At 27.0% G+C, this 19,947-nt stretch overlaps 4 protein-coding genes across 4 annotated transcripts; 3 read left to right on the forward strand and 1 right to left on the reverse strand.

The window, feature by feature from the left end:
- Positions 1 to 519: 519 nt before the first annotated feature.
- On the forward strand, positions 520 to 906 carry GO595_004188 (uncharacterized protein; the record flags this gene model as incomplete). Its single annotated transcript, XM_067917292.1, has 1 exon — positions 520 to 906. One exon carries the CDS (start codon positions 520 to 522, stop codon positions 904 to 906), a length of 387 nt encoding a protein of 128 aa, XP_067775726.1.
- Positions 907 to 10,437: 9,531 nt separating this feature from the next.
- GO595_004189 (uncharacterized protein) lies at positions 10,438 to 10,785 on the forward strand (the record flags this gene model as incomplete). Its single annotated transcript, XM_067917293.1, has 1 exon — positions 10,438 to 10,785. The coding sequence occupies one exon, from the start codon at positions 10,438 to 10,440 to the stop codon at positions 10,783 to 10,785; it is 348 nt and encodes a 115-aa protein (XP_067775727.1).
- Positions 10,786 to 11,686: 901 nt separating this feature from the next.
- GO595_004190 (Flavodoxin-like fold family protein) lies at positions 11,687 to 12,418 on the forward strand (the record flags this gene model as incomplete). The annotated part of the gene is made up of 1 exon (XM_067917294.1): positions 11,687 to 12,418. The coding sequence occupies one exon, from the start codon at positions 11,687 to 11,689 to the stop codon at positions 12,416 to 12,418; it is 732 nt and encodes a 243-aa protein (XP_067775728.1).
- A 451-nt stretch (positions 12,419 to 12,869) lies between these two features.
- Positions 12,870 to 13,475, reverse strand: GO595_004191 (uncharacterized protein; the record flags this gene model as incomplete). Its single annotated transcript, XM_067917295.1, has 1 exon — positions 12,870 to 13,475. The coding sequence occupies one exon, from the start codon at positions 13,473 to 13,475 to the stop codon at positions 12,870 to 12,872; it is 606 nt and encodes a 201-aa protein (XP_067775729.1).
- Between the last annotated feature and the right edge of the window lie 6,472 nt (positions 13,476 to 19,947).

Consider the following 19,947-nt stretch of genomic DNA (forward strand, 5'->3'; position numbering starts at 1 on the left):
GGTAATTATGTTTTCTCTGGCTGTACATCATTGAAAAGTATATCACTTCCAAGTGGTTGCACTTATTATTCTTATGGCATTTGTCAAGGATGCACTTCATTAACTGAAATTGATTTCAGTCATTGTGAATATATAAGGTCTAATGCATTTGCCCAATGCACATCACTTAAAACATTAAATCTTCAAAACATTGATGTCTATCAAGATGCTTTTATTCGTTGTACGTCATAGGATACATTAGTTATAGTAACTGATTACTATATTGGCGCAGGTGCATTTGCATATTGTTCAAAAGTTTGAAAAGTGTATCACTGACATTTTCAGGCTCCAAAATCAATTCGAATGCATTTTTGGATTGTACCTCATTAGAAAATGTGACTTTCCAGACAGATACATTAGAAACTTTGTGTGAGGCTGGATTTAGAGGTTGTTCAAGTTTGAAATCCATTACACTTCCGGATAGTTTGACTACAATAGAGCTATCTGTGTTTTTTACAATGTACATCATTAGAAACAGTAATGATTGGATCCAAAGAAATTGGTGAAAGTGCATTTAATGGATGCTCTAATCTTCAGTATATATATTATAATGGTACCACAGAACCAAGTACAATCGGAGAAAATGCATTTGCAGGTGTTAAAACAACATATATTATGGTATTAAATAATTATGAAGGAAGTCCAACAATTGGCACTTTGAATACATATAAAGGAATTGTTCAGGAATGTATGCCAACACCGTCAGAGTCACCAACTGAATCACCAACACCAGCACCACCAGAAACGGACACACCACATCCAGAAACAGAAACAGAAGAAACAGAGTCTACAGATAGCAACAGATTTAGGACCACTGTAACGTATTCCATTGTGATGTTAATTCTGTCAATTGTCTTAATATTATAAGGTAAGTAATAAACCTTAAAATATTAATAATATTTTGCGAGAACATTTTTATTATAAATTATTATCATTTCAGAACCAGATGAATTTTCTGTACGATTTGCTTCATACTTCGATTTTATAACAAACTGAAAAATTTTTTTTTGAACAATCGTTTTTTGCTACAGACAAACCTCGTCAATTTTAGTCGAAACAAATAAATTTAGATGTCATTTTTAATAAGACAACCATCATTTCCTTCACAGTACTGAAACGAGCAACGTAATCCAAATACGTCTATTACGATAATGGGCATTCAAATTTTTGAACGAATCGTATGGCATTCAAAAATCATTTTGATATTTGTAGCAAGTGAAGCGAGCCAACTTATGGATCTGGAGGGGTCGGGAGCAATCTGGGGACCCAGATTGCTCCCGACCCCTCCCGACCGCACCATATACCTACCTATATATATTTATAAGCTCAAATTTGGGCTTTATGATACATGTAATTTATAACTGCATCTTGATTTGAATACTGAGGCTGAATTACTATATTAATAATTGGTATTTATTATTATATTTTTAATATTAATCAATACCGAATGTTAAATGATGAAAATATATAAAAAAACAACAATAAAGTAATAAGAGGGAAGATAGAGATAAAAATATTAAAATAATCAAATGAAACCAGGATCAATAGAAATAAATGATTGTAATAAGATATAATGCGAGAATCTATGCACGTTATTACACACATACAGTTTCATTTGTGCTACTTCGTAGCACCATTTTATTGTGGTCTGTTTCACAAGCAAGCAATATATAATTTGCTAAAACGAAAAATTTTGTTTAGCATTTTGTCAATCAAACATATAATTTACAACAAAACTTATATACAAATTACACATATAAACATATCTTATTCCACAAAGCTAAAACTAAAACATGTATTTTTAACACAAATTTTTGTTAATTTGACATATATATTCACATCAAATTATCGGCAAAAAGCTGAAACAAATTATTTTCAAAATTTAAAACCCCCATTTCCACCATGCACAACCTGCACATAATATTTTTACGATAAAACACACAGCACAACTACATGGGCCCTTATGGCCAACGCCCCTGGTCCCCTTCGTTGTGATTGTTATAATATTATTTTCATTATGTTCGTCAACTTTTTTACTTTTTTTATAACATGTTACGAAACTTCTGAATTACGTCATGGAAGAAATATTTTCACAAAATTGTTTAGTTTTAAGTCGCGTTAATGCCACGTGTTTTTAAAATCATCTTTCTTTTCCTAACTCAAGATTAACATGATATTTTAGATTACCCTTCTTTAGTTAAATCAAGACATAATTTAAAATGTTTTGATCACGATGACTGATTTATCTATAGATAATTTATTTGAATATCTAATTAGATAGATACCTCTAATTAAGTATACATTAAAAAATCTTGAAAAACTAAATTTTCTTTAAATATAATATTTGATCAAAAACAATATAAATTACATATTAAAAACAATTTATTTATGTGTTTGTTCGCTTTCTGCGTTCTGTACATAAAGGAGTGAATCCACAGCCTTATTTGATAGTGCAACAACTTTTTTATGTTGTGTTGAAATCATTTCAAGCAATTCTTCGATTTCATTTTCATGATTTTGTATTGTATCTTTTATAATTGATATATTATTAAAAACTCCATTTGTATGTGTTCGAACCAATTTTTGTTTTGTTATTGGTTCAAGTGATATAATAGAAAATATTTCATTTAAATCTTCAATCACAGAATACATTGAATTAACCAAAAGTGACGCGTGTAATCTTTTCAAAATTGATAATATTTTGAAAGTTTGATTCGACGGTTTTGTTGATTGAATTTTCTGAGGCGAAATTTCGTTTTTTTCAATTTTTGATTGTGTCAAAATTTCGATTTTGTTTTGTAATTTTTGTATTTTTTTAATAGCCGATTTCGAGATATTTTTAAGTTTTTCTTTTAGTTCATGTTTTTCATTCTTTTCTTTTGATAATTCATCGATAAGTTTTTGATTGTTTAGTTCTTTTTCATTGATTTCGATTTGATATTTTTTGATTGTTTCATCTTTTTCGATTTTATTTAATTGATTTTCATTTAAATTTTTAATTTTGGTTTGTAAAATTTGATTTTCTTTTAATAAAATTTGATTCTGTTTGTTAACTTCTTTTTCTTTTTCTTCGAGATTTTTGATTCTCAAATTTGACGATTTAAATATTTCTTTAATTTGCTTCGAAATAATTTGAAGTTTTTCGAAATAATTTTCGTTTTGTTTTTTAAGTTCCAAAATTTCAATTTCTTTTTCTTTTGTTATATTATTATTTGATTCATTAATTAAATGTTGTTTTTCATTTTCGAATTCTTTTTCTTTTTCTGAAATTTGTTTTTGTAATATAAAAATTTGATTTGTTAATTCTTGTAATTGTTCGGCAAATTTTTGTTTGTTTTCATAAATTTCATTTTTAAGTTTTTCGTTTTCAATTTTTTCTTGTTTCAAATCATTTAAATCCTTTTGCAAATTTTTAATTTCTTTTTCTTTTTGTGAAATTTCATTTTTCATTTCTTCAATTTCTTTAACTTTTTCGATGATTTTGTTTTTAAGATGTTTTAATTCATTTAAATCTTTTTGTAGATTTTGAATTTCGTTTTCTTTTTGTGAAATTAATTTTTTTGTTTCTTCAATTTCTTTCACTTTTTCATTAACTTCATTTTGAAGTTTTTCATTTTCGACTTTTTGTTGTTTTAACTCATTTAAATCTTTTTGCAAATTTTGGATTTCTTTAACTTTTTGGTTATTATTTACTTTTAATTTGTTAATTTCTTTTTCATTTTGTTTTAGTTTACTTTGTAATTCATTTATTTGTTGTTTGTATTGATTTTCTTTGTTTTGGAAATTATTTACTTTTTCTTTTATTGTTTTTAATTCATTTTTCATTGATATTAAAATAGGTTTATTTAACGAAATTTTTTCTTTCATTTGATTAATTTGATTAATTTTTTCTTCGATATCGAAATTCAAGTTTTTAATTTTATTAGTTAATATTTCATTATTTGATTCCAACTCCAAAATTTTTGATTTTTTATTTTCTTGTTCGATAATTACATTTTTCAATGTTTGTTTAAAACTATTTTTTCTCTTTTGATATTTTTTATTATTTTTTTGATATTTATTTAATAATTCTAAATAATTATCTTTAAAAGAATGAAGCAAAGATATAATTTCATCTTCAGAAGAAGAATTATTATCAATATTTAATTGTGGAAAAATTTGTATAATTTTTGTTATTTCTTTTATGATATTTTCTAATGTTATTTCTTGTACAGAATTTTGATTTTGACTTCTAACAAATGAATCAACATCATTTTCTTTATGAAATTGCAAATTATCATTTTGATTTTGTTCATTGATTATTTGTAATTTTAATTGTTTTAAATTGATTTCATTTTGTTTCTTTTGATTATTTAATTCATTTGAAATTTCTTTATTTAAATTCTTTAATTTTTCAATTTCTGTTTTGCTTTGATTTAATTTATTTTTCATTAATTTATTTTTATCTTTTTTACTCTGTAATATTTTGATGTAATTTGAATTAGATTCATTTAAATTAATTATTTGTTCTTCAAGTTGTGATATTTTAGTTTTTAATTGTATTTTCTCTTCCGAATTCATCGAATTAACAATTTGTTCTCTTAAATTCGCATTTTCCTTTTCAAGTTCTATATATTTCTTTAATTGGTTTTCTTTATTCGATATTTCCTTTTGTAAAAACGAGACTTTTTCAAGTGTCGTTTGATATTCATTGTTTTGTTTTTGTATATATGTTTTCGATTGTTTATACTTTTCGTGATATTTATTTAGTTCTAAATTTAATGAATTTATGATTTTTTCTTTGTTCGTTAAATTTTCATTTAATTCCAAATTTTTATTTTTTATTTCTTCGATTTGTTTATCATTAAAATTTGTTTTCGCTGATTCATAAATTTGTTCTTTTTTTATGATTTCTAAATTAAGTTTATCAATTTGTGTTTGATATCCTAAATTTCGTTCTTCTAAATCTTTGATTCTTTTTTGGTATATTTCATTTATTTTATTATTATTATACTTTTCAGTTTTTGTTATTTGATTATTAATTTGTTCAAATTTCGTTTCTAAATTTTCATTATATTCTTTATACTTTTGATTAATTTGCTCAATAACTTCAATCTTTTGTTGTAGTTTATGATTTTCTTGTTGTATTTTTATTGAGTTTTGCTGAAGAATTTCGTTGTTTTCTTTTAACTTATCGTTTTCTTCGCCAATTTTTGTATTATCACTCTGAAAAATTTGAATGTTTTCATTCAATTTCTCTGAATTTTGTAAAATTTCTTCCAATTGAATTTTCAGTGTTTCGATTTGTGTTTTCATTAATTCGTTTTCTTCTTTAAGTTTATCATTAACTATTGTAATTTCATTAGTTTTATTCGTTGCTAAATCTTCTGATGAAGATGTAGAAAATAATTGTGATCGAAGTTCAGTAACAGTATTTCTTTCTTGAATTAATTCTTTATTTCTTTGTTCAATTACTAATTCTTGTTCTTTAATTTTGATATTTAATTCTTTAAGTTGCTCTTGTAAAGGATTTAATTTATCATTTAAATCTTTTATTTCTTTTTCTTGTGACGAACATTTTTCATTCAATTTTGTGTTCATTGAAATTAATTCGGTTTTTTCGGTTTCAAGTTCGTTACTTATTTTTGTTAATTCTTCGATTTGCTCACGCTCAAAACGTTCTGATGATTGTCTTCGTAATTCTATTGAAATAGGACTACGATTAAGAATGGTTAATTGTGGAAGAGTAAAAATACAATATAAAATAGAATCTTGATCTTTGAAAAGAGGACACCCTTCACCTTCTAAACTGTATAAACTGATGTTAGATTTTAATCTTGCTAATTGTGATAGATTATTAATTGGATTTCCACTAATTTTGAAAATTCTTAAATTTTTGAGATTGGATATTGATTTAGGAATTTCTTGAATATTGTTGTGGCTTAAAACCACGTATTCTAAAGATATTAATTTCATAAGTGGGAGAATTGATTTTGCTGATAAAATATTCCATGAAAGATTAACACGTTTTAATGATGTTAGATTTGTTAAAACCGAAATATTCTCAATATTGTGACCAATTAGTGATAATTCTGTGATATTTTTGAATTTTTGTAATGGTTCCATTCTGATTATTCTCCCTAATTTTGGTGAATAATCAAAACAAAAAGCATCAATCTGTTGACCATCATTGTAATTGGAAAGCCTCTTTATCATCTCATCATTAAAAACATTAAGAGGAGCGGTGGATTCATTGCGCACCGCCATTTCCGAAGTTTTCTGTCCGTTAAAATTTTAAACGGCCACATGAAAAAACTTTTTCTGTTTTTTAAACGGTCATTTTATTCATACAAAAAGTGAATCGAAAAAAGCGTGGCAATTCATAATACCATTTCCATTCTTATATTCATCATCTAAAATCTTTAATGAATATGTTGAAAATGAAAATTCATTTGTTACACTTCTTAATAACATAATCATTTTGTTCGTGATTTCTCGGTTTATTTCTTCGATTGGTACTTCAAAGATTGAAATAGGAAAAACTATAGTTTATACCAGTTACAAATAATTAAATTATCATTGGAAATATTTGGTTAATTGGATGATTTTCGTATGAAATAATGGCAAAATAAAATGAACAAGTGATAAATATATTCGATTTACTATAAATGCTAAATAATATTATACAATAAGCCAAGAAAAATTTATTTTTTCATTTTTAAAAGTGACAATATTTCACTTTTGTATAGTTTATTTTTGTCCAATACGCCGATAGGTGACGATAGACGGATGATAGATGATCTATAAAAAGTATTTCTTGGTTGATTTAAAGTATTTCAAAAGATATTACACATTATATAATTATTAGGAATTCACAAAGTATCCACAACTTAATACATACAAATATTTGAGGTTCAAAATGGCAAAATTTTATGTATATTATATTTCAAACATATATGTAATATTGACTTTCGATTTCTGCAATTCGTATATAGCGATCATCCTACGATCTTGATAACATGAATATATATATATATATATAGTTGCATCTATGATTAATATGAATCTAAGAATAATATCATAATTGGCACTATTCTATAATTTCAAAAACTGACATTATTCGCTTGTTAATATTATATTTCAATATCAATTTTCATGATTTTTTGATTTTAAAATGAATAGTACTCAATATTAACTGATTTATATATAAATCAAAATTAATAAAAAATTTAAATATATCATATAATTCTAAAAAATGTAATAGAGAGATTTTTCAACTTTTTAATTTAAAGTAAAATCGATTATCTATCATAAAAAAATTGAAATTAAAATAATTTGGTATTTAACAAAAAGCATTAATAATTATAAATGTTTTTTTTTTATTTTACAGATTAAAATTATAAATGTGTATCGATTTATTAACGCAACAATATTTTTTCGGTGGCGACCGTTTGGAGTACAACCTTAAGAACACACCTGGAATCAGTACACAAGGATTTTGGAAATTTATATCTCGCAATACATTTCCTAAAAAATAATCAAATTCCGAAAGATATTTTATTATTTGCTTCAGAATCAGGAAATATTGAACTTGTAAAATATGTTTTAGAACAAAAAGGAATTGATGTTAATGCAAAAAATATTCATTTGAATAATTTGGAATATGTTTTAATAATTTGAAACAGCATTTCATATAGCAGTTAGAATTAAAAACACAGAAATAGTAAAATTACTTTTAGATAAAGAAGGAATTGATGTTAATGTAAAAACTTTTATATTTTAATGATTTGGTATATGTTTTAATAATATTTGACAGCAATTCAAATTGCACATCAAAATGGTTATACCATTATAAAAAATCTACTTCTTGAAAAAGGTGCAAAAGAAAACTCTCATCTTCTTCTCTGAATGCTACTTCTTGGCCTTCGATAAACACTGAAAATAGCTTTACAAATGAACAAAACTGACTCGAATTTCAAGTGTATAAAGAAGACAATAAAAATGAAAATATCAAAACAAAAGTTAATATAAGCGCACAAACTTATGAAAATCATCAAAGTCACAAAATACATTGTAATATTTTACTTTTGAATAAATATACTCATGGAAGTACATGTAAAAATTTTGTTGTAAAGTGACTTGTATAAAATGTCAACCAAAATATTTCCTGACAACGTGACACTGGATAAATTTATTTTTTTATAATATCAGTTATAATGTAATTTATTCGATATCTTCAAGCGTTCTAAAGACGTTCCTTATTTAATAATAACTTAATAAGTTACATCATCTGCCAGAAAAAGAAATCAATGAGATCCATCACAATTTTATAAAAGTTAAAATTTAATAACATATAACTCGTTTAATGCTTTAGAAAACGTTGTACAATTTCTATTGTAAAGTTTTCCTTTGTGAAAAAAAAATTATAAAAATCAATTTTATTTGTAATTTTCTTGTTATTCTCTTTGTATTAATTTTGTCTTGTATATTATGAGATTTATTCAACAATGTTAAGCATAACTTCTTTAATTTTGTAGTATTTTACTTCAGCTTACGTAAAAAATAAATGATTAGAATATAAACACATTTTATATAGTAAACTCAAAAACGGTTGAGACGATATCGTCGTGAGGATATAAAAACTTGTGTTTGACAATATGGAGCGGTTTATCATTTGACTTTTTCTATTATATCGTTTCAACATATTTTTTGGCATAGAATGTTTGTTCGATATTTGGGAACTGTATTTCCTTGGTTGGAAAAGCAACTTAGGCAAAAACGTACTAATGGCGAATGAGTGCATTTATCACAAACCTGCCGTAGCCCGACTCCGCGGAGCACTTTTTTTATAAAAGGGCGTAGACAGGTGATCAGTATAAAGTGTACTAGGGGTGGGGGTTAAATTTAAATTTTACTATTCAAAATGCCGTTATTTTAGGACGTTTATGAATAAAAATTTTTCGCTAGGTCCTTATCTTGTGGAGGACGTTAACTGGTACCTCCAGACATAATCTTATTACCTAGCGAAAAATATAAATTTGTCCATTAACGGTCTCCTGATTTTTGGAATTGAATACTTTATTTTCAAAATTCAATTCATTTTGATCGTAATTATCCATTTTTCATATCACATGTCCGAAAACTTGCCCATATAGAAAAAGTGGAATTACAAAAAGTGCCAGGTACCTAAAAAATAATTTTAGGGAACTTATTATTGAGTCAAAATGTTATAATTTGATTGAGTTCGGAAAAAAATGTCATTAGGATCATTTACATTTACCTCTATAAATTATTCTTTTATGGCCAAAGCATCATTGTTATTTCCTAAGCAATCTTCGATAGAATGATTTGATGTAACTATTAAGAACCACTTTCCAGGATTTGCTTTAATTGCTGCACCTTTTATTTCAGCAGCGAACCAGAACCTATCCGACCGGTTCTTTAGGTGGTCTATTAATAATTTTGCTTTATCTAATGACATATCTTCAATTAAGACTAATTTATGGCGGAAGTCATCATAATGTTCCCACCATTTATTTTGTAATTTGAAGAATGTTTTATCCGGGTCCATTTGACTTCTTGCCCATTTTGTTTTACCGGTACCCGGTGGACCGTAAATCCAATAATTCTTCGTTTTGAAATCGCCATTCCATGGAGGTAAGACTGGAGTATGATCAAATTTCCATTTCAATAATTTGTTTCTTATATGTAAGGCTTGAGCTGTCCACTTCCATCCAAATTCTTCCCAGCTCATCTTCAATAAATCCTGCAACATTTCATTTCTTTCCTGATCTTTTTCAATCGCCATGGTTTGACCAATAGTTTTTCTCCAATTTCAAGCACTTGTTGATTAGTTTTGGTGCAGTATTTGTAATTCTTCAATCTTGAACCTACTGCTAATGCCCAGTAACAATTAATTTTTGATCTAAAAGTGTTGTAATACACTCTGGTTTTTGTTTCTAAATATCCTTGAATATGAGGCATACCAGTTGTTGGTGCAAATTCCTGTTCTGCAATTAAGTATTTGATGTTTTCTTCAAACCAATCTGCTTTAAAAAAATCTTGCCAATTGTCTGGGTTCTGATTCCATGTAAAGATCCATCTTGTACCTCTTTGATTAATTTGTTGTTGTTGTTCCTGTTGATCTCCTTGTAATTCTTGGATTCTTCTCTGACCAATCATTCTTTAAAGTGATTTAATTTCATTGACGTTTATTTTCAATTGAAATATAATTATATAATTGGAATCTTATACATTTTCTAACCGTTGAAATTTTTCTAATTGAATTCTTTTTTTTTTAATATAGTATTCAATTGACATGTTGTAAAGTTAAAGTTTTTCATGTAACATGTCATAAGCAAGTTCCTAACTTGACACGAATGTGGGAATATCATTTTAATTTTTTTTGTCCAAAGGAATATGAAGATTCTTTCGATTGGCTTTAGCGACAATGATTTTGATTTCTCTAATATTTGTCCCGAATCAATGCAGTCGGAAGACGATGAAAAACCGTACCCTATCCCTCCACCAGTTTTTACACTCCTTGCTCCATGCCTTATGCCAGACAATGAAGGCCAAGTTAAATCCATATATTTCAGCAACGTTGGCCTACTTAAGGGCTTTATTAAGGAGAATCCTCAGTTGGTTGAGAATTGGATTATTGTACTTCCAATAGTCTCGATAGGTGCCATCCGTTATGATCGTCGCCGTAAGGATGTTCCTTCTTATCTTATTCACCCTCAATTAATAAATCTCCCACAGCATTAAATTTTTTATTGTTATGCCTCGTAGGTTACGTAGACGTAGTTATTCACGTGGACGTCCATTGAAAACTGTAAAGTATTCTAATGAGACTTATAACTGTTCAGGAAACATTACATTTAATACAGGTGTCGGTGACGGCGCCGTAGGTGATCAAGTAAATACCACCCTTATCACTGCCGTCGCTACCCAAGGTATGCGTAAAGTAAAGAATTTTACTTTAAAAATGATCACTGATGTCGATATCCCATTATTATGGGCTCTAGTTTATGTCCCCGCTGGTACGGTTGATAAAATTTCAATATTTTTATTTTTTAACAAACTAAGAATCATTTAATTTGGCTGTTTGCAAATTTCAATGATGTGGATAAATATTTATTATTACAAGAAAAAAGTAAATATTGAATAATATTTACCGTCATTCGAATTCTCTTATATCGTCACTTATCATAGCTCATATCGTTTAATGTAAACTAATGCAAAAGTCGATATTTGGCACTATTTGGAAAGAAAGAATAAATTTATCTCGTGCTAATCATGATATTATATTTAGTATTTTATTAATCATAGATGCAACTATGTATGTATATTATATATCCACAATATCAAAATTGTAGGTTGATCGCTATGTACGATGGGTGGAAATCGCATTTCGAGTTTAATATATCGTGTTAATGATGTTAACTGTGAATACGTTAAAAATACCTATGAAGGTTTCCGATAAAAATTGGTTCAAATTCTCCTATCGGAAAGTCCATTCAGAATCCAAAAATGTCAACCGTTCAAATCCATAAATGAGGCTCAGAATTTTGTGGGCTTTAAAATTTTAACCTAAATTTTAACATAATTCTGAGGGCCCGGCGAATCGTCCAATTCAATTTTGTATCGTTTTATGTCACTTTGTCACATGAAGGTTCTAATTTTAATCGCTCATCAAGACCCTAATAACCATGCAACAGCTTACAGACTTGCTAACGCTGCTAAGGAATCTCTCCTTGAGGATGGCAATGAGGTTAAAGTTGTTGATTTAAAGTCTGAAGGATTTCTTAAAACAATTTCCATTAACGATTATGTTCACCCTGTTTTTGAAGGTGACGATTTCTTACCACAAGCTAGCCAAGCATTAGAAAACAATTTAGTTGAAGAAATCACAAAGCAACAAGAACTTCTTAAGTGGGCTACACATGTCATTGTAGTTGGTCCAATGTACTACTTCCGTTTCCCAGCATGCTTCTATGCATATATTGAACGTGTTTTCACATTCGGCTTTGCATATGATAAAACACATAATATGGAATCAGGTCTTCTTAGTGGCAAGAAAATCATGTGCATCATCACCACTGGTGCTGGTAAATTGTTATTTGAAAAGGTTGCTCCTATTGATAGCGTTCTATTTGCAACTACTTTTGGATTTAGATTTAGTGGTATGCAACCAGTTCGCTCTCTTTGCTATTATTCTGCTCGCCAACCACAAACAAGAGCTAATGAAGCCGAATATTTAGCTAATTTCAAGAAAGGAATCAAAAAGCTTGACAAAATCCCACCAATTCCAACTCACAAAGATGTTGAAGGAAAAACTGATGCTGAAGTTCTTGCTTCAACACCAGATTTCACGTTAGAGGATATGCTAAACCTTTAATCAGCTGAAACTTTTTTAGGTATTTTTGATCGTTGTTAATTCAATTTTGAATTAATTTTTAACTGTTTAATAAAATTCTTATTTCACATCATGTTCAACAAATCAATTTACTAATCAAATAATACTTTGTGTTTATGATAGATTGAAATAGTTCATTTAAAAACTTCAAAAAAACTCTTCACAACAAGTTCACATAGGGGAAAAATCTTCATCGAAAAAACACCTCACAAAGAAATTAATTCCATTCAAAATTGTGAGTAAAATTTGTTGTGTAAATATTTTCTTCAGAATAATTGAATGGATGGAACGAAAACCGAAATTGAATTCATTGTACGATAGAACAAAAGAATGTGAAAAAATACTCTTTATTTCTTTTTATTGCTGTAATTCCATCATTTTCCTCAAGAGTAATACTTTTGTTGTGATGGAAAATATATTTATCTACGCGTAGTCATAAATTCATCTGTTTTTGAGGAAAATTTGGTATGTCAGCCGCACTGAAGGAAGATGAAGTTCTTACTAGAGCAAGCGGCTGTTTTGGTTGTTGGATGTTAAACTGAGACAGTGGAACAGATGGCTGAGATCTATTATGAAATAGTGGTTGGCCTGTTGGCTGATAAGGTTGTTGTGTATTCTTCACTCCTTCTGAAGAAATAACAGCTTCCAGCCACATTATACAATCACCAAGTCTTCCATTAGAAATAAAAGCGTCGTATTTTTTCTTCATTGCTCCATTCCAATGATGGTACAAACTTGAATTAGATCTATTTGAGTTAGCGACCCTTTTGTAGGTCTGCCAAAATGACCATGGAATCTTTCCGTGGAATCCAAAGCCATAATATGTTGCAACTACCTTAAAGATAAGTAAGTCATCCCTTAATGTATAAGGTGCTGATCTATTTGGATCTCCGCTGTCTTCAGGTTCTTCAGGCTCTTCGTTTTCCTCAACAATTGGGTTCATTGTTGGTTGACAATTATTTACTGGGAAACTTGTTGATTCAAGAGGTGGGAGTTGGGTAGCTGGTGATACTCCAGCATGATTTCCATTGAAAAACATATCGATTGGAGGTAGTTGAACCTTTTTGTTGAGCATTGATTTTACATCCATTACACTAATAACTTTTTCATTACATAATTTGCCCTGAAAAACGAAAAGTTATTTGAATTGATAACCGTTTTTCTGACGGTTAACACGTTATGAATTCATTCAATCAAAATTATTTACTTCATCTCCAACTGTTTCATGAACAGAACTAACTTCTTGAAATCCAGAATTATCAAGTGCTTTTTCTTGATAATTTCTATTTTTAGAATAAGGGATTTGAGGCCAATGAATGTCGGCATAAAAAAGTGACAGTATCGTTTGGAAAGAATAATATGTAAAGAATTCAAGTGAATAATTCTCGTAATGGTTCAAGACAATGTCTATCCAACTAGTAAAGCACATCAATACAAGGAAGAAAGAGGAGATACCATAGGCTAGGAATAAGATGGTTCCATCTTTTCCTTGTATCATGAAATCGATAATATTATAAACAATTAGAGAACAAATACAAACTTTCCCAATGATAGTAACAGTGCTAAAGTATATAGAAACTATAACATTACCTTCAAAGAACATTCCAAGTAATCTCGTATCTTTGGTGACTTCGGAAAAACCACTTCCAATAACTATAAGAATGGAGAGAAGCAAACAAAGCAAAACGTGTTTACCAGAATTAGCAATATATAAGAAGAGATACATGCATACAAGAATATATGTATGAAATATACCTTTCATAGCTAACGAAAACACATAAGCGTAAATGTTATCGTAAAGTCTGTCATTAAAACTAAGAGGGAAATTGGACAAGAAAGATATTAATAATCCAAATAAAGATAATAATTGTTCCGTACGAACTTTTTTGTGAGTAAAAAAGATAAGCGAAGGTAAGTACACAACAAAGCACGCAAGAGAAATAAAGGAAAGTATGTATCGAATGCGAATTGTGATTTCTCCAAATTCTGGATTTCCTGTAATATATAAAATACGAACAGAATGGATGTTGTTTTCTTTGTTTTCTATGTGGATTTGTGATGTAAGTAAATCATAAGAAAAAAATCCAGATAAGAATAATCTTACTGTATCATTTGAAGCAAAATATTGAAGTGGAATAATAGAGCTCTTGACTGGATGAAACCACTGACAACAAAATTCGGTATTTATGGGTAAAATATCGAGATTATCATTCATGAAAGTCAACAAAATAATTGAAAAAAGATTTGTATAGTTCGTACCAGGGAATGAAGCAAGAACATAAGATCTATTTCCTTCTTTTGTTTGCAATCCCTTGTATTCGATCTGAATTTCACTATCTTTTTCATTAATGATTGCATAAATAATGCTAATTAAAAATGAGAAGAAAAAAACAAACCAAGATAATTTTGTTGAAGCTGAAGAACGAATTTGGAATTTGAAAACTGATAATCCGAGAGGTAAAACCTTAGTCATAATCCCTTTTTTTCGAGTTTGCTATTTTTAAAAATATACTATACAAAAAGTTATAAGCAAAATCTGTTCGCACAGAGAACGTTTAGAATCTAAAGTCATTTAATTCGATCAAATTATTCTTACAGGATAATTCTTCATATTGTGTTTTATCATGTCTGAAAAATAGATTTTTTTTAATGATTTATGAAACAGATTTTGTGGTAATTCATTTAATTTGTTGAATATGAATACCTTTTTTTTTGTTGATTGGTCTCCTAACTTTTTATATGCTGAAATTCTTAAATAAAAATGTTACAATTGTAACATGGACAAAAGTCTTGAATATATAAAACAAATCATCTCTGGATATAAAAAAGATGGATTAGGAAAAGATCCAATCGTTGTAATTTCCATTGCTGTAGCTGCTTCTATAATCGGAGTAATTATCGGAATTATATGTTTTGTCAAAGCAAAAAAGAAAAAGAATGAACAGGACACTACAACTGTGATTTCGCAAGGATTAATCACCTAAAGAATAAGTAAATAATTTATGAAAATTTTATTTACTCAGAGAGAAATTTATGAATAAAATATTATATTTGAAATATATAAAATAATCCTTTTCAAGAACTATTATTCTTAATGAAAAAATTAAGTTCTTCTTATTATTTCATCTTTATATAAGTTATTTAAATGATACTTTATACGAATTATTTATTTCAAGTTTCTTTTTAATTAAACCAACTATTTTTTTACGACCTTTATAAGATGCGTACATAAGTGCTGTATTAAATAATTTAAATAATTTCCAAATATTATTTTGAAATATAAAATTATTAAAATAAATATTAAATAAAACAAATAAATATCTTTAGCATTAATATCAATTCCTTCTTGTTCAAGAAGTAATTTAACGATTTCTGTATGACCATTTTCAGATGCTTTCATAAGTGCTGTTCTAAATAATTTAAATAATTTCCAAATATTATTTTGAAATATAAAATTATTAAAATAAATACTAAATAAAACAAATAAATATTTTTAGCATTAATATCAATTCCTTTTTGTTCAAGAAGTAATTTAACAATTTCTGTATGACCATTCCAAGATGCAAACATAAGTGCTGTTTTAAATAATTTAAATAATTTCCAAATACTATTTCGAAATAAAGAATTATTAAAATAAATATTAAATAAAGCAAATAAATATCTTTAGCATTAACATCAATTCTTTCTTGTTCAAGAAGTAATTTAACTATTTCTGTATGACCATTTTCAGATTCTAAAATAAGTGCTCTAAATATTTTAAATAATTTCCAAATATTATTTTGATATATAAAATCATTTTAATAAAATTCATACAAATTTTTCAAACATTTTGTTTTAAGTCAATATATTTATGTTTAATAAGGTAATTAAACAGTTCTTTATTACCAGAATAACTTGAAATCTCTGAAAATTTTATTGGTTTTGATATTTTATCTTGAAAATATTGGAAAATAAATAAATTCCCATTATCAATTGATGCAATAAGAATCAATTTATCAGCTTGCATGCCTTCTTTTTCTAAAAATGAAAGAATATTATAATTGTTATTCAAAATACATTTCTTCCCTAAAAATTCTAAATCATGAATATTCTTATGATTTTCATTCAAATAATGAAAAATATCATTTCGGTGAAACATAATTGCTGTTTCATATGCTTTATCAAATGATGAATGATTTTGTTCACGTAAATGAATGATTTCTTCATTCCCACTTGCAACTGCATATCTACCTGTGTTATTTATTTTAGCATTATTTATAAGTAAATACTTAAAACATTTAACTGATCCAAAAAATGCTGCATAATCAATTAATGTAACATTATCTTCATTAATAAATGAACATCTTTCATAAAGTGATGGTTCAATTGTTTGATTAAAATCGAAATTTGATTGTGATGACATTTCTTGAAGTTTATCTATTTCATCATTTCGAATTATTTTTGAAATTACATTTGGATTAACACCTTCTTTAACATATTGCTTATGAAGTTCAAAATTATTCTTTGAAAGAGCTTTGTAATTATCTAAAGTTGATTGTAGAAACTTAGATTTTATATTTTTAATTTCTTTTTTTCTTTTATAATTAATAAATAATAATGAGTTTATACTTCTGATCTTTTTGTCTTCAATTATTTTATTTTCTATTAATCTTTCGAGAATATAATTCGATTCTTGTGTATTCAATTTAAAAAGAAATTCTGTAAAAATATTAATGATATTATCTTCTTTCATTTCATTATTTATACCTTTATTTTTCTTATATAATTCTTCTTCTTTTATTTTAAATAATTTTATATATTCAAAAATTAATTGAACATTTTGATTTTCCATCACAAAATATGAATAAAGTAATTGACAAATTATAAGTTTAAATGAATATGGATATTGCTGAATTATAAAATATAATGTTGACTCAACTGTTTCTAAAATATTGTTTTCATTCATATTAAAGATATCATCTTCTATTTGTTGCAATATTCCTATAAAATCTGTATTTTTTTCTTTGATTTGAGCTTGATTATTTCCCATTAATACTTTTTAATTGCAAGTAATGTTTTTGAATATGAGGTAGCCCCAAAATACCGATAGAGTGATCGTGAAAAAGGTGTATCCGATAAATTCACACAATCAACAAGGAAATCTTTTCGAGTTTTATGTTTATCGATTTTTCCATTTTCCTTCAATCTCTTTGTTGTTTCAAAAATGTGTTATGAAAACGTTGAGTACCCAAAAACCGTCGCAAAACGATAGGGTACCCTATCTGCACTCGTGTTATGGATTCAATGATAGAGTATGCATAAAAAAGTGGGTACCCAGTACTTATTTTCGACAACTATATTCCGAATCTTTATCTCTTTCAAATTTTAATAGATTTGATAAATGTTTTCCTTATAATTTTCTATAGGCTCTTTATATGAACACAAAAGAAAGTAATAATAAAATAAAGTATTCAAATAATTGAAATATATGAATATAAAAAAATCCATAAATTTATGCGTGTAGGGATGTATCACATTTTCAACTTTAATACATGTATTCATAAAATTATTTGAAAGTGTCTTTGTGATGTTTTAAAGTTATCTCTTTGATTTTGGCTCTAAAACATCATTTCAAATGTTTCAAAATTAATTTGAAAAACTACAATAAATCAACAAATTTTTTATAGGTTAACCGTAAGATTTTAAACTTTTGTGATAGCCGATGTATATTTGGTGAAGGCCTTGTAGTATACTACAAACTGAAACATGAAAATTCTTATTTTGTTACTATTTGCGATAGTAAGGAAACGTTTTAGAGACGATACAAAGCTTATTACACTATCTAGTATTCAAGAAGAAATGTTCCAAATACAAAACCACGAAAACAAGGAAGGAGTGACTTACAAATGTGATAAGGAAGTAACAATTAATGAAATTATGAACAAAAAATTCAAAAGATTTCATAATAATTATAAAGTTTTGATAAACAAAATATTTTTAAATTTGATAAAAAACAATGAATATACAACAATAGTACGTCAAGATTTTAATAACCAACAAAAATTTCGAAGAACATATTTTTCAAACATTTTGAAAAAAGATTTCGAAATTGATATATTTGACAAGAATAGCACATTTGAGGAAATCTTGCTCAAATATTATGAAGATATATCTTCTCTAAAAGGTGAATTTTCACATTTTTTGTTGATGCGAAACGATAACGAAGAAGGACCAAATATTTTGAATGTTTTACATTATTTAACTGTCATTTTTTCAATTATATTTTCGGTTATTTATATCAAATTTTATCAGAAAAATACGGTTTCAGTTCAGAAAATATCAACGACCAAATATATATTGAAAGTAAAAGAAAAGAAAAAAATTGAAAATATTTTTGTTTTTGTTATGTTTTTTGCAAATTCATTGCAAATATTTAACTATGATGATTCAACACTTTCAATCATGTATTCAAATGAATTTGAAGATATTAATAAATATCAAAACATAACAAAATTTATAATTATCAGTGAAAATATATATTCAATTCCAAATAGTGCATTTTCAGAATGGCCTTCAGTTGTTTCAGTTAATTTTGGTAGCTCAGTCACAAATATTGGAATTAATGTGCTTTCGTCATGTTTTAATTTAGAAACGATTATTTTTGGAGAAAATGTTACAACAATTAGTGGTTCATCATTTTCATTCTGTTCATTAATCAAAAACATTACAATTCCAAATTCAGTTACATCAATTGGGAATTCAGCATTTGCATCGTGTTCTAATTTAACGATATTAACACTTGGAAATGGAATTAGAGAAATTGGAAATTCAGCATTTGGGAATTGTTATAATCTTCAATGCATTTATTATTATGGAGATAAAGAACCAAATATTGGCGAAAGTGCATTTTTTAATGTTTCAACAAGCGTTATCACATATCCAACATATGTAGACGATCATTTTGGAAGTTTGGGTGTTGTTAGCGAACCCACAGAAGGAATATGCGAACCACTTCCAACACATTCATTTAGTCAATCAAATACACTCACAAAATCAAATACATTTTCTAATTCAGATACATTTACTGTATCACTTCAAAGTGATATTTCATTATCATTTTCATATACATTAACAGTTACATTATCAATTACGCATTCATTAACTGTTTATGAAACAAAAACGAAATCATTTTCATTATATATAAACAATTCGACATTTTCATATATTGAAACAGAATTTATTTATTACAATTACACGATTGTTATTTATTCGACTTATTATAATTATTATTCCAATTTCTTTACAATGTTTTACACTTCCGATGAAAATTCTCCAAAAGGAATTACGACAAATGCTTTGATTGGAATTATTTGCGGATCATTTGCATTTGTTTTGGTCATTGTTGGAATTGTTATATTTTTAGTGAAAAGTAATAACAAGAAAGAAAAATCGAATTCAAAGTTACAATTTAAGGACACGACAACATCAAGTACAAAGCAAATCGAAGAAGTAAATAGTTTAGTTGAAGATAT

This window comes from Histomonas meleagridis (assembly GCF_020186115.1).
Source record: "Histomonas meleagridis strain 2922-C6/04-10x chromosome Unknown contig_25, whole genome shotgun sequence".
NCBI classification, from domain to species: Eukaryota; Parabasalia; order Tritrichomonadida; family Dientamoebidae; genus Histomonas; species Histomonas meleagridis.